The sequence below is a fragment of the Canis aureus genome, chromosome 10 (genome assembly GCF_053574225.1).
Source record: "Canis aureus isolate CA01 chromosome 10, VMU_Caureus_v.1.0, whole genome shotgun sequence".
Taxonomy (NCBI): domain Eukaryota; kingdom Metazoa; phylum Chordata; class Mammalia; order Carnivora; family Canidae; genus Canis; species Canis aureus.
This window is the reverse complement of record NC_135620.1, coordinates 38,739,862-38,755,587: the sequence shown is the minus strand read 5'-3', so window position 1 is coordinate 38,755,587 and position 15,726 is coordinate 38,739,862. Positions and strand designations below refer to the sequence as shown.

Here is a 15,726-nt window from a genome sequence, read left to right as displayed (position 1 = left end):
TGAAAATATATCTTCTAGAATGGTTATTCAGCTAAAAAACAGCGGGATTGAGAGTGATCACATTTCATCTCAAAGATGACTAAAGAAGTAACAAAGATATTTCAACAAAAGGTTTAATTTGGATTATCAAAAAGGAAAAACTGATTAAACTGTACCTATAAGCAACATGAAAAGAAAGTGATTATACGATTTTAAGAGTTCACAATAACCTAAACATATAGGTACGTACCACAGATTTCAAAAAGTTAATTCCAGACAACATTGGAATGATCCTAGGGCTAGACATATATATCAAAGGTAAATATCAAGTTCAAGTTATCAAAAAATGATATTCAGTTTATATAATCATGATTCCAATAAAGAAAAAGGAAAAGGCATCCATAAGCTTAGCTTCTCACTTAGACAATGTACTGAAATCCATTTAATAGGAAAGCAAGTGTTTTAATTGCTATGCTAAGCATCATGGGACTACTGTATATTAAATATTTCATAAGGAGTACCCAGCATCACTCCACTGTTTCTAATGACCAAGGAGAGGCCCAACAATCTATTGTTAAATGAATAGGCATCCCCAACAGGGTAATACAGAGTGCTAAGTGAAATTCCTCAGCCTATTCCAGAACACTTAACTCTATTCTGGCAAGCTCATCTCAGGATTTAAAGTACACACTGCAGTTACCTCAGGGGCAACATGAGCCATGTCTAGGAAGGGTCATGTCTAGAAAGATGTCAAGAAAGGCAGAGTAAAAAAGCCAAGTAATAGGTACTTCTCCAATTTTTAAAGCTGAGCTATAATAGCACAACACACATATACACAGATACATACAGACACATAGACACACACACATACACACACACACACACACACAAAACGGTGCCTAAGTCACCGTTTTATCTCTTACTTCCCAAATACATCACAATATGAGCCGAAGATATGGCCTATTTGTATTTGGTGAACTGGCACCCCTTGAAGTAAGTCCAATAATCAGGACATCATGCTCCACATTTATTTGGAAATCAAATCTCTTTAGGGACTTAATGCCAACTTTTCATTTCAAGAATAAGCAAAACAAATTCAACAATCCAAATATTCATAGAAAAATAACTTGGGAGCTCACCTTTCCACAACCAAACTGACTGCTTGTGTGACATCTGGGTTTGTCACCTGGAGACGTTTCCACAAAGACCATACAAATTCTTTATCAGCCTTAAAGAAACAAAAGACATTTTTAATGCATTGCTTTGTACTTAATCAGAGAAGACACTATATTAAATTTTAAAATGGAAAAAAATCACTTGATTCCCAGTTCTCTAACTATAAAATAGATTCTTGCAAAGTATAACAGGAAAGGTTTATTTTTAAAAAGTTCTTATACTGGTCCCTCACATTCACTTTTACTATTTCTACCACCCATACTTTAGGGTGTAAATGTTGGAATACTGAATATCACAGTAAATTTGCTCTAAAAGAGAACTGTTGTCTATTTACTGCCCCATTTTTTCAGCTCCCGTTTTCAGCAAAATTCCTTGAACAGTCGCCTATAATCACGGTCTCCACTTCCTCACTCCACGTTCACTCTATTACTTCCTCCACTCAGATGTCCCTCCCCACCAAGATATTAAATTTCTTTTCCAAGGTCCTCTATGTAGCCAAATCCCATAGACAATGGGCAGTTTTAGTCCTTAATGCCCAGTTCAGTTGTTAGACAACTGTAATTGAGAGCTGGGAGTCACTTTGGGGGAAGTTTTTAAAAATAGTGATGATCTAGAGATTCTGACTTAATTGGTTTCAGTTAAGGTCCAAGCGCCAGTATTTTTTCAAATTTCCTCAAGTGATTCTGTGCACTCAAGGTTGAGAACCACTGCTCTAGGGGAACTCATTCAGTCACATGGTTTTATCCATCAACTATACACTGAGACTTCCACATTTCCATCTTTAGCGGTTTTCTCCACCCCTAGTGCAGACTCCCAATCTCCAACTGCTTACCCTGCGTTGGTGGTATAGTGGTAAGCATAGCTGCTTTCCAACTGCCTACTCAATAACTTCACTTGAATACCTAATAGTTATCTCAAATTTAACTTATCTAAAAAAATCCTTTATTTCCTACTCTTTCACAAACCTACTCCTCTGCAGCTAAGAAAAGGACACCATCATCTAGTCCTGTTCAAAGGCCTAATACCTACATGTCAATTGATTATTCTCTTTTCCTTACACTTCATATCCAAACAATCAGTAAATCCTATTGTGTTTACCTACAACACATATCCCATTCTAATCACTTCTCACCACCTCCACCACCATTCTCTTACTCCAAATCAACCCCTTCTCTTGCCTAGCCATCCAGATGGTCCCCTAGCCTCCTTATACCTCAAAATCCTCTAGTGGATTCTATTTAGATTAGGAAATAATCCAGACTCAGTATCAAGGTTACAAAAACCTCACATTATCTGACCCCATACATACCTCTCCACCCTCATCTATCACTCTCTCCATTCATTATTCACACGGTTTTTCTTGTTTTACTTGTTCCAGGGCCTTTGCACATATATCATCCACCACATTTTCATGTAAATTTTTCCTCACTTTATTCAGGCCTTTGCTTAAATGTCACCTCAAGAGAATTCTTCCCTGACTACTATATTTACAGCCACCCAAAACCCATAAGTCTCTGATAACCCTTTTACCCTCTTTAATTTTTTTATCACAGAGTATTTCATTTCATAATACTATATTTGATTGGTTGGGTTTGCTTGGTGGCTGATATTTCTATCTGTGTCTGCGTCCATCATCCATTTTCTCCTTCCTGTTAATAATAGCAACCGTTTGGCTCTCTGCTGCCCAGTTAAAATACTGGCCTCTCTTACCTATGGAATGTGGCTGAAGTTCTGCCAATAAAATATAAAAGTTATTGCTGGAAATCTTAAAATTAGACTTATGTCTACCAAATGCGTTACAAAATTTTTTTCCTAGTATGTTGTTGCTTATTTACCTTTATTTATGACGGAGTTTTTGTTTTTTTTTTTTTTTTATGGAAGAATGATTTTCTTTTTTTTTTTTTTTTCAGAATCTCATAATTCTGTACCTAGGAGGGGTCGGGGGGGAGCGAATATAGGTTGCAGGGGTAAGAGCAAAACTTCCCCATTAAAATATAAATAAAGATGAAGCCTATTGAGAAAAAGCCAAGTGACAGTAACGGCGAGGATGAGGGGCAGGTATCATGAAGTGCATAAACACTCGCACTTTTCTTAAGAAAAATCCATTCAGAAAGCTGTCATGTCCCTCCTTGAGAGCATCAGAGCACCAACAGGGCTGAGCTGACACATGCAGGGCAGCAGCAGCTCTGAGCTCTCTCTGTTTTTGGAGAAGGGTAATTATTTTATATATTAAAATTTTCCATTTTTTCCATTATGGCTTATGTATTTTACATATGAACTTTTCTAACTGGCTTCTCAGAGATTAGAAACCTATATACCTATACTTTCTTCTAAAATTTTATGTTTTCATTTTTTAAAGCTCAAATCTTTGATTTACTTTGTTCGATTGCTTACTTACTTGTTTTCAAAAGACTTCTAACAGCTTGAGTACTAGAGAGGACTACCTTCCCTAACATTCCTATATATCATGCTTTACTTTACCTCTTTAGAAGCAAGAATTTAGAATTTGGGTATTGAAATAATTCAAGTAAAGACAAGAAATGTCAGTATATAAATCACATGTCAAAACTTGCCTGGAAGGTAAGAAAAAATAAGCCATGAAACATAATGTGCTCTAATATTTCTATTTTTAAAAGGTATGTTGAGGAAATTACAAAATCTTTTGAAACCAATATTATCAATAAATTTATCTTACAGCTCACTTCAAAACAAAATACCAAAGATTTATGTGTATTCTCACCCTAAATTTTCTACCTAAAATACAAGCAAGAAAGGCTAGCTTAAATAAAAATGTAAAAGAATAGGTTTTCAATACTCATAAAATTTACTTCCATTTAAATAAGACTTAATAACAAAGGATTTAGCTCTAGCACAGTGAAAGAGATATAGCAAGGATCTTAAAAATCTGATGAAAAAAATCTTTACATTTTAATTTACACATTTTTTTCTTTTTCCATTGTTGTTATAGTTAATGGTTATTTCTATAATGGTTACTTCAATCCGCACCATGAGCAAATAACAACATTCTCTTTTTTCTCTAATTTCCAAATTTCTAAACATTCTTTTTTAATTTATGGCCAGCACAGTATTCAGATTCTGTCACCTAAAAATATTCAAATTTATAAGGGATTCCTGATTTGGAAAAAAAGAAAAAAAAAAGGCAAGTTTTTTTTGCTAGTAATAAAATGCTTTGAATGGATTATGAGACTATTACATTGTTTTTGTGGGCTTTTCAGTTATTTAAATGCTGTATCATCTTCAATGTGGGTTACACCCCTAAATACTAAAAGGACCCTCTTTCATATGCAAAAAGAAATAGAACTCCCCTTAAAAACACAAAACTAACTTCCAAACTACTCCAGACATTACTAAAACAGGAAACTATTTTCTTATGGTTTCCCTTCCTTTGGGCACATAAATATGTTCTTTTAAAAACATTAAAAATAAAAGCCTTTAAAGACTACTCATAATTTATTCTTATTCTATAACTTTGACACAGAATCAAATAATCTAAAATTAAAATTAGGGGTGCCTAGCTGGCTCAGTCAGAAATGTATGTGACTCTGGTTCTTGGGGTTGAGATCAATACCACACTGGGTATAGAGATTACTAAAAAAAATAATAACAATAATAATTTAAATTTAAAAACCCTACTCCTCACAAAGTTTATTAAACTCAGCCTAGAAGAGTTGACTAAATGCTTAGAGATTTGGATCTATAAATTATCTTAATAATGGATTAGCCTTGACCTTCATTTATCAGCCGGCATGGAAATAAGTATCAGCTTTGCAGACATGGATATCCAAAACTGTCTTTTTCACTGGGTACATACTCTCCCAGCACCTAGTTTATTGTCTGGCAACATAAAAGACCCTCAACTGACCTCTACTGGAGGAATTAATTCAACAAACATGAAAACTATTTCCTATATTTAAATAAATAATTTGCCTATCAGAACCCAAGGAAAACAATGGAATGAGTTTAATTACAAAATATGGCACAAAGCAGCCTCTCAATAAAAATCATTATAAAAAATAATTGCATAAAAAAGATTCACATACCAAAATACAACTACTAACATTGGTAAGGATTCTAATTATACAGTAGGTTCTCAATTTTTTTTTTCTTCATGAATGACTGGATAAATTTGCAACATACCTAAATATCTAACAAAAAATAGAACTGGCTCAGGGACACCTGGGTGGCTCAGTGGTTGAGCATCTGCCTTCAGCTCAGGGCATGATCTCAGGTCCGGGGATCGAGTCCCTCATCGGGCTCCCTGCAAAGAGTCAGCTTCTCCCTCTGCCTGTGTCTCTGCCTCTCTGTGTGTGTCTCTCATGAATAAATAAATCTTAAAAAAAAAAAAGAACTGGCTCTCTAAAAACTACAGAACACACGGGAAAGAAATTGAGGAAGACGTAAAAAGATGGAAATACATTCCATGCTCATGGACTGGAAGAATAAATATTGTGAAAATGTCTACACTACCCAGAGAAATTTACATATTAAATGTAATCCCTATCAAAATACCATGGACTTTCTTCACAGAGTTGGGACAAATAATCTTAAAATTTGTATGGAACCAGGAAAGACCCCGAATAGCCAGAGGAATGTTGACAAAGAAAACCAAATCTGGGGGCATCACAATGCCTGACTTCAAGCTGTATTACAAAGCTGTAATCAAGACAGTGCTGGCACAAAAACAGATACACAGATCAATGGAACAGAAGAAGCCAGAAATGGACCCTCAACCCTATGGTCAACTCATCTTCAAAAAAGCAGGAAAGAATATCCAACTGGAAAAAAGACGGTCTCTTCAACAAATGGTGTTGAGAAAATTGGACAGCCACATGCAGAATGAAACTGGACCATTCTCTTACACCATACACAAAGATAAACTCAAAATGGATGAAAGATCTAAATATGGAACAAAAAATAGAACTGGCTGAGTTCACTAGTCATATAATCTTAATTCCAACATCACATGCTACATTAAACTTAGTTTCATCACTAAAGTTGAAGTAATAAACATCTATATCATTTATTTTTTATATTTCATTTTTTAAGTAAACTCTATGTCTAAACCAGGGATTGACCTCTCACCACCTGGAGATCAAGAACTGCATGCTCTACCAACTGATCCAGCCAGGTATCAACATATATTTCATTTAAATGCCCTAAATAATTTTTAACCTGAAATTGGTTTATAGGGTTAGTGAATACTTTCAGTTGCTACTGAAAAAGGAAATAAGTTTTGATATACATACATGCATCACAAACAAATATATATGTATACGTGTATTACACATACATAGCATTACTTCCCTTCTGGTATTCTAACAGAATGGTGGTGAAATGGTGATAAATGTACATATATACATACTTGTAATACCCTAAACTGCAAATAGAACACATTCTTGAAATTCATGATCAAAATTAAGAGTATGGTGAAGCTTGGTTCGAAATCAATGAATAAGGCATAAATGCCGTGAACTTAAAATTGTCCTTTGAAGCACCCTTGAAATTTCATTAGGAAAAAGCTACATTGGGAAGCTAATGTCTTATCCTCAGTAGGTCCAATACAGACAGCTTTTCTCCCCACACTGAAGTTAGTTAATCATGTTTTCTTCAGCTAAGCACTATGTATAAGTTGCTTGCTAGTTTGGAGCCTACGAAAAACAATTAATATTACAATCACATAAGAATTGGATGAGAAACACTTTGAACTGAGATTCTTCTTTACATGCTTATTCTAAGTAATTCCAATGGGGTAAAATTGAACATGGAACCACTCAAACTTTCAATTCCCCACAAAGTACGTATAATTGAATTCCTGTAAGCTAAATGTGGAAAAAGAACTAACTAACCTGTATGAAGCTACTATTTATGACCAGAGACTAATTTGCAGGATTCTTTTCCCCCAAACTGTACTTTGGATCCATTACTGTGTCAAACTAATCTAGTAGAATTTAAAAGAAAAAGCAGAGTCCATGACAAACAGTTAAAGTGAATACTCTTTCTGAAAACCTAGGTATGTGTATGTGTGCCTACTTATTAGGTTAAGACAAAATGAATTTATTTTGGGTTACAATTTTTGAAAGGTTTGAAAAACAGGGTTAATACTATGTATTCTTGGGTAATTACATGTTCTACTCACTTCTAGCTGAGTGAGTAGAACAAATAAAAAAGGTCTAAAAGTGAGTGTTTAATTATATAAATGCTTTTTTAATAAAATAATTGGGACTTCAATTATTATTTCTCCCAAGTTTCTCCAAGAGCATGAGTGGGGTTTGACCACAGTTTTGAATGGGATACTGCCAATCCCATCTCATATTACTGGAATGCCTATGATCATCTAACAGTGTCAATATTAGAAAAATCTCAAGAACCATCATTCTAGCCTAATTATGACCATCTCTTTTCTTACATCCACCTAGAGTACTTTAATCATTTTTCTAGTCCATATGTTTTAAAGTCACAGGGGCCCACACTGTATTTGAAATTCCATTTTTAAATAACAGGGAATGGGATGGGGGGGAGGATCAGTGGGCTGTTTACAACAGAGTAATTTCCTCAATCAAGTCATAAAAAGTATCTCAGCTCCTTAGTCAGTTGTAACTGGGATAAATAGAGAAAGGAAATGGGAAGATTACAGAAGATATGAGCAAATAGCATCTTAGATTAGGACTAGTCAAAGTAACAAAAGCCTCTATCATGGGTTAATATCTTTATCCAAGGGTAAAGTGTGTACAGGACAAAATGCTTCAGTTCACTGGTGTCTCTTATTTGTTCCTTTGCTCCTCATCCAATGAAGAACAGGAAGTGGGAAAATTAAAAAGCAGCACACACATAGCATTTCCCCAGCCTGTTTGAGCAAAGGCATATTCAATTTGAACAAAGTTGTCTTGGTTGTTTTAAAGCCTTGACTCGGGATCCCTGGGTGGCGCAGTGGTTTGGCGCCTGCCTTTGGCCCAGGGCATGATCCTGGAGACCCGGGATCGAATCCCACATCGGGCTCCAGGTGCATGGAGCCTGCTTCTCCCTCTGCCTGTGTCTCTGCCTCTCTCTCTCTGTGACTATCATAAATAAATAAAAATTAAAAAAATTTAAAAAAAAAATAAAGCCTTGACTCAATCAGAAAGGACCTACAAGGGGGGGGGGTGGCAAAAGAATCCAATAGAACAAACTATGAGAGAGAACGAATTTCTTGAATTTGTACTATTCTAAACTGGTGATACTGTTCATAAAGTTACCTTTGTGGTTAGCGGTTCCTAACTGGTTCTATCTTGGAGACAGTGACTAAAAGATTTATTGTTGAGTGAATCTCCAACATTGACATCGCCCAACCCTGTCTAAAGGCTCTGGTAAAATAAGAGGAGAGAGAATGCTGAAGATGCAAAACTAAAATAAAACCTAATCTCCTCGAACATGAGCGCAGTCAAGCCATCTTTAATCACTCTACAAACAGCAGCCAAAATAAATTAACATAATTGATTTAGTAAATGCTTCTCCCTGACAAGATGATGTGAAAATCAAATATTTCAAGCGCTATAGAAATAGTATAGCTGGTTAATAAACATTAAGCATCATCTGTTACGCGTGAAAAGTTCTCGGCCTAAGATTCCCCCCAAAATTACTGGTCTGTGTTTACCACTTAGGTTTCACCTACGTCAACTTGAGAACAAGCGTGGGTTTGAAAATGAGAAACACGCTCCCTCGTGGATGGGTTTTTTGTTTTAACAGACGTGTTGTCAACTTTTCCCGTTCAACATTCCAACTTGTGGACTGCGTGGAACTCCTCCTCCAAGTGCCACTGAACAGCCCGGCCCGAGCACTCGGGGGAGGGGGAGGGGCGGGGCCGGGGCGACGCGACTGCACGGTTTGGGGGCGTCCCAGCGAGTTAGCCCAGACCCGGGGCCCCGCGGCGACCCCCGCCCCGCCCGGCGGGTCCGAGCGGCGCGCCGGGCTGGGTGTGGACTCCGGGAGGGAGCGACGCCGGCGGAGGTGGGTGGGTCCCGAGCCCGCGCAGCTGCACAGCACAGCACAGCAGCAGCGGCGCAGCCTGAGGCCGCGGCAGAGGGGCGCGCCTCCCCCGCCTCCCCCCGCCCGCCCCCGGCCCCGGCCCCCGCCCCGCCGTGCAGCGGGGAGCCCGGCGGCCACCTCGATACCTGACACAGGGCCAGCTCCTCCTTTAGGCTGCTCAGCTCTTCCTCCAGCAGCTGCGTCCGGGTCACCATCGCCTCCTCTACCGAGATGCCCTCCAGCCGCTTGGACCCCGCGGGCGAGCTGAGGAGGGGAGCCTGAGCCGGAGCTGCCCGCCGGGGCCCTCGCCGGCCCCCTGACCCTTCCTCGCCCCGCCAGCATATATCGTTCTTGTCCACGACGCCCTCCCGCACGGCGCTCGCCAGACCCGAGGCCTCGCTGCGCACTGCGTGTGCCACAGCTCCCCGCCCAACACGTGGGGACCAGAGGCCCAACTGTCGCGCTGGGGGCGGAGGGAGCGGCGAGGGCGGCGAGCGCGCCGCCATGGCCGCGGCTGCTAACGGGTCAAGTTCCCTCTTGGAAACTCCACCTCCCCTTCCCCATCCCGGCGAGCCCGAACCTCCGAGCCGCGCATGCGCGCGCCTTTTCCCGCCTTGGCGCTCGGGGTCTCGCGCCCGCGGGTCCTGGCCGGCTTCGCGCGGGCCGCGCGCTCGGCGCCAGCGCGACACTGCGCACGCGCCGTGGCCCCCGGGGTCAGGCCTGTCCCCCCGCGCGCGCCCCGGGGCTGCCCCTGCCCCCAGAGCCTGGGGTTCCCCGCGCCACGCCTTCCCGCCACTTAGCGCCTAGTTTACCTCCCACCTCTGCAAGTCTTCCCGGACAAGCCCCAAATGATCCTTAACTGTAAGTTCCGCCGCCTTCGAGGCCCCTGCCAACTCGTTTGTCACGTTTCATTGACCGCCCTGGAGTGTTAGTTACTACGCTAATCTCTCCAGCGCGGTTGTGAGCTCCTTGAGGATCCAGGGAGTGAGTTTTACACTTAAGTGTTTTCTTCACACCCTTTAGCAAAACTGCTTTTAGGTACAGCTGACCTCCAGCTAGCCTACTGACGTCGGGGAGATGTGGAAAGCCCTGTGCTGAGCTGGGACTGCCCGGCGGGCGGCTTTCCCATCTGAATTAGGATCCTTTGCGCACTCTCTGTCTTTGGTTTTGCAAGAGTTATGATTTCCTTTGAGTTTCTTTGGCAGCTTCTTTATGCAGTTGGCTGAATATCAGAGCGAGTGTGACCTACACTGCCCCACGGTTTGGGTCCTTGGACCAACTTGACATCAGTAATTCTGGGCTTGGTTAAAGAAACTAGAGCAGCTTTCTTTCCTCCTCTTTCTCCATGTCCCTTTTCTATTTTTTCTTCCTTCCTTCCTGCCTTCTTTATAAACTTCAAATAGGCAATCGCCTATTTTTTTCTTTGCTATGTCGACACGTCCTACTCGTTGGATCCACGTTGAGCTAGCACTAGAGTTCTACCAAAAGCTGAATTGCTCTCTTCTGCAAAAAGGGTTCCAGAAAACAGAGAGCTGAGACGGGGGAAGGAGGACTGTGGAAGTAGGGAGGTGACCCCTTTAACTGACGACCTCTTCATGGAAACAAAAGTACCACTTTGTGCCAGAATTTGGTCAGCAAGTCAAAAGACACCCTCTCAATTAGAATCCTGCTAAGGCAAGATGAGTGGGCTTCCTTCCCACCCAAGGTAAACACCTCACAAAAATTTATAGAAGATATGCTTAGAGAAAGTACACAAAAGCCTGTCTTAGAAGTAACTCCCATACTGAACATTTCCTATATGCTGGGCCCAGGGCTAAATACTTTTCATATATGTACTTATTCCTTTCTTACATCATGTTAAAACAGACATTATTCCCACTTTACTAGGGAGAAAGCTAAGACTTGAGAGATTGCTATACCCTACCTGAAGTCCCACATCTGGTATTAGAAAAGTTGGAATATGGATCCACTTAACTCTAAAACTTGTCTCTGATCCCTACCCTTACTCCGTACCTGTCATTTGAAATACAGCATTATGCCTGAGCATGTGAGAGTTCACAGGGTTTAAGACTAGGAATTCTAATCACGTAGTTCACAAGGTCGTCACGAAATCAATATGAATGCACATTCTTAATGGCTATCTGTTGTTGACTCAAAAGGGCATCGTTTCATCCAGTTATAGAAAGATTCCTTTGAAAAACAATGAAATCCATTCTATTATGTACAATGAATATATATACTTATATACCTGACTCAAAAGAAGAAGAATATCCTGAATCTATGACTAGGTAGACAATTTTTTTCTTTTTCTTTTTTGGATGACAAAATACAGACAACATAAAAATGTACCATTATAACCATTTAAAGTGGCTACAAATAAAATGTCTTTGAGTATATTCAGAGTCTTAGGCAGCCATCATCACCCTCTAGTTTCAGAACATTTTCACCCCCACCAAACCAAAACCCCATATCCATTATTCACTCCCCATTTACACTACGCATCTCACCCCTCAGGCTCCAGGTAACCACCAACCTGCATTCTGTCTCTATGGATTTGCTTCTTCTGAATATTTCATGCAAAGGGAACCATAACATGTGGCCTTTTATGTCTGCTTTTTCACCTAACATTGTTCTATCCATTCATCCATTTCACCTAACATTGTTCTCAAGTTTCATCCATGTATCAGTACTTCATTTTCTTTTACCCAAATAATCTTCCATTATATGAATATACCACAATGTGTTTATCCATTCATCCTCCTTGGATATTTGGGTTTTCCATCTTTGCCTATTGTGAATAGAGCTGCTATGAACATTTACATACAAGTTATTTTTTGAACACCTGTTCTCAGTTATGTTTTATCTATACCTGGGAGTGGAATTGCTGAGTCATATAGTAATTCTATGTTTAACTTACTGAGGAACTACCAAACTTTTCCACAGCAGCTGCACCATTTTACATTCCCACCAACAACGTATGAGAGTTCCAAATTTTCCACATCCTCACCAACACTTGTTATTTTCCCTTTTCTATGGCCATACTAGTGGATGTGAAGTGGTTTCTCATTATGGCTTTGATTTATTTTCCTAATGACTAATGACATTGACCACCCTTCCATGTACTTTTTGGACATTTATATTTTTTGAAGAAATGTTAATTCAAGTCCTTTGTCCATTTTTTAATTGAGTTGTTTTTTATTGTTGAATTATAAAGATTCTTTACTGATGGACAATTTTTAAGCATAAAAAAATCGCACATTTTCTGAAGGTACATAGGGAGTTCTTGTATTATTAGTGAAAATGACACAAACGTGAAATACTGAATATTAACATTTGTAACTCAGAAAAATAAGCTAAAGATCTGTAATACTACCTGAATAAAAATATCCAAACCAAACAACGTCTCTCCTGTGCAATTCTTTGCACAATCATTTAAAAGTGATGATGCCTGTTCCACAGAAATTAATAATAAAATCTGCTAGGATGAAATATATTAGAATATAGAAACACATAATTCTCTCCGTATCATCATTGTATAGTTGCAATGTTGTGGAAAAAAAGGGAAATGTGCAAATTAGTATGGTATTTAAATTGTATCTCTCGTTTTAATTTTAAAAATTCACTTCTAACTTCTATTTAAGAAATGTATTAGCAGTTTCTCAGCCTTAATAGTTCTTTGTTTCCAGAAAGAATGCCAAATTTTAAGACATATTTACTTCTCCTTTACAGATACGGTATAATCTTTATTTGGTCAGCAGGATTTAATTATTAAATTTTAAACCACTAAAAAAATAATTGATTAATTATTTTTTTAAAAACCCACTACTGGGTACTGACAAGACTTTAAATATCACAGATTCCTTTCATATCATTTTGAAATTTATCTCAATGTTTAGGGTTTTGCTAAACAATTCAAATCAAGAATAGCCTGCTGCCCATCCCTTCAACGTTAAACTAGAAACCCACATGCTGAATGCGCCAGTGTGACACTTGAATCAGCAGCAGACATCTTATCAATCTAATATGAACAAATTGCAGTCCAGGAGTTAGTCAAAGTAAACCACAAAAATTGTGTTGCTGTGCTTACAATTACTACAATTTTGTTTGAGCAATTCCTGGCAACTATTGATTCCCTGATCAGTCTGAGAGTACTCTAGGTTGAGAACACACGTATTCAAAGATGACATCCACTCTTCCAGTTGCCCCATGTGATTTTCACACAGTTCAAAAATGATGACCTTACAGAGCTATGACAGCAGAACTTCATTTTTCATTTTCATCTTTAGTGATTATATAAAAATTCAAAATTATTTAAATAATTGTCTTTTTTCCCTAATAATAGGCTTTCCTAAAATTATCTCCATTGAATCCTAACTCCTATGGGTATCGTTCTGGGAAAACAAACAAACCAACCTGGACATTCTAGGCTTGAATAACTTTCTCAGTCTATTTAGCTCAGCAAAATTTGAAATACAATTTCAAAATCCCCTAGGAGTTCAATTGATTTAATATATAGGGTTGCCTAGTTTCAGCTTATTGTTTTAACATATGACCAATGTCAGACAACATTCTCCCTTTTTGGCCTTATTATCTGTATTTCAGTCTTCTCCTCCTAATAGATGAGATGGTAGATCCATACTCTTGGGTATTCCTTACACTCAAAGCAATATTGTGAAAATATTCCGGCTCTTCCATCTCTTTTGTTGTTCTGGTTTCACCTGAAACATGAAGGACTGCTTCCATTGCCAGTAACCTGGCTTGACATCTCTGTCTTGATGACACTCACCTATTCCCTGTTACAGTGGCCATATGCTACTATTGCACACATGCATATACACACACACACACATTGGCAATACTTTTGCAATACTGTGATTTATAATAAAAATATATATATTTGATCTTTGTCCCTTTCCCTATTTCTGGTACAGAACTCCTAAAACTTTTAGAATTTCCTAAACGATGAAAACCTAAAGGTGCATTTTTCTATTTTAATAACTTTTGGAGTGGAGGCTAAGAATGGGGGCTGCTTTCCGGTGAAGCCAACCATGTGATTAGAGGGTTAGACATTTCAGACTGTGATCCCCTACTTGCTTGGCAAGGTGATCCCGCAGCGTCTCAATGGGAAGTTGATGGCAACACAGATCAGATACTTGGTTAAATAGAGTTAAATATTAGAATAAATATTAGAATAGTTAAAATAGAGACTAATTATAAAGGTCAGGGTAGGATGGAGAGAAAGCACAAGTGATAGGGCAGTACCTCAAGGCTAATCAAAGGGTGGGAGATGTTATTACCCTAAACCTAAAGAGGTGAGGGGAATGGTACCAGTTAGTGGTACCAAGAGACAGAGAAAAATGTGTACAGAGAGTTGCCTGGTGAGGAGCACAGACCCACGAGACAGGAACCAGGGAAACCAATAATCAAACTTCCCTACTTTCCCTTATGCCCATTTCCTATGCTCCCTGATGGGTAAACTCAGCCAGTTGTTACAGGACAGCCCAGCAGGACACAGAGCAGGATAGGAAAACATCAAGAGACAATCTAGAGGGACAAACAGAAGGTATCTGGCTCAAGAGTCCAATATAGTCTAATAAGTAACAAAGGGGACACACTCCAACTAGCATTCTGTTATACACAATGTATGATTTAAAGTAACATCTCTTATGTTGTTCTCATAACAGCGGGTTGTACATTACAACTTACAAGTCCTTAAAGGAGAAAAAGGTAAATCTCATGTTATAAAGAGGAAACGAAATCCAAGCAAGAGTTAGGTAGAGTTCAGGACTTGTGAACAGAAAAACACCAAAGGGAATGTATCTACTTTCTTTACTGCTTTCACATTCTATATTAAAACTCAGTTTCTAGAAATTCAAGGCCAGTCTGTCTAATTAAACTAATACACACACACACATAACACACACACACACACACACACACACACACACACATCTCAAGATAATATTATTCAATTTGCATTTTGAATCTATTTTATATTTTGCATCACTCTTATCACCTTACCATTCTCACATTTTATACACATATGTTTTATTTATATCACTAAATAGATTGTAAAATCCTAGAAGGCAGAAGATGCTTCTGTTTTTTTCTGCATCCCTTTCTATATACCTATCACAATGCCCTCAAGTAGGAAGCATATGAGAAATGTCTCTCAACTAGCTCCCTATAAGCCACAGAAACTCTTGCCTCAACAATTACCAGACATTCCCTGTGGTCCTTAATAATATCACATTGGACATTGTTTTGTTATGAACAAGGAATATTTTTATGAATTATGTGCTATTGAAGTAAATAGATCACATGCATGGTAAACTACTACTATTGAGGAGAAATGAGATTGTTAAACCATGGACAAAATGGTTCCTGGTGCCACTAGCATTTCTTTTTCTTAAGTGATGCTTCCTGATATAGCAAAATGCCATAGGAATAAAAGAAGAAAGAAAGGGAGAAAAGTGCAATCAATTTTGGGACCCCTTGCCAGAACACTGTTCAGTCATTCCTTCATCTTTTCAACAAATATGTATTGAA

At 38.8% G+C, this 15,726-nt stretch overlaps 1 protein-coding gene and 1 long non-coding RNA gene across 13 annotated transcripts in view; one reads left to right on the top strand and one right to left on the bottom strand.

The window, feature by feature from the left end:
- CNTLN (centlein) overlaps window positions 1-9,802 on the bottom strand; it is a 316,659-nt gene extending 306,857 nt beyond the window's left edge. For 11 of the 12 annotated variants that reach the window (XM_077912073.1, XM_077912077.1, XM_077912081.1 and 8 more), the window contains exons 1-2: window positions 9,324-9,751; window positions 1,119-1,207 (exon numbers count right to left, since the gene is read on the bottom strand). In XM_077912073.1, the coding sequence (XP_077768199.1) occupies window positions 1,119-1,207; window positions 9,324-9,683 (449 nt within the window). In that variant the 5' untranslated portion in view covers window positions 9,684-9,751. The other variant, XM_077912082.1, reaches the window with a different exon arrangement.
- Window positions 9,803-9,878: 76 nt separating this feature from the next.
- Window positions 9,879-15,726, top strand: part of LOC144322247 (uncharacterized) — a 42,255-nt gene continuing 36,407 nt past the window's right edge. The window contains exon 1 of the long non-coding RNA XR_013387836.1: window positions 9,879-10,038. This is a non-coding gene — a long non-coding RNA (uncharacterized LOC144322247). The remainder of the gene's footprint in view (window positions 10,039-15,726) is intronic.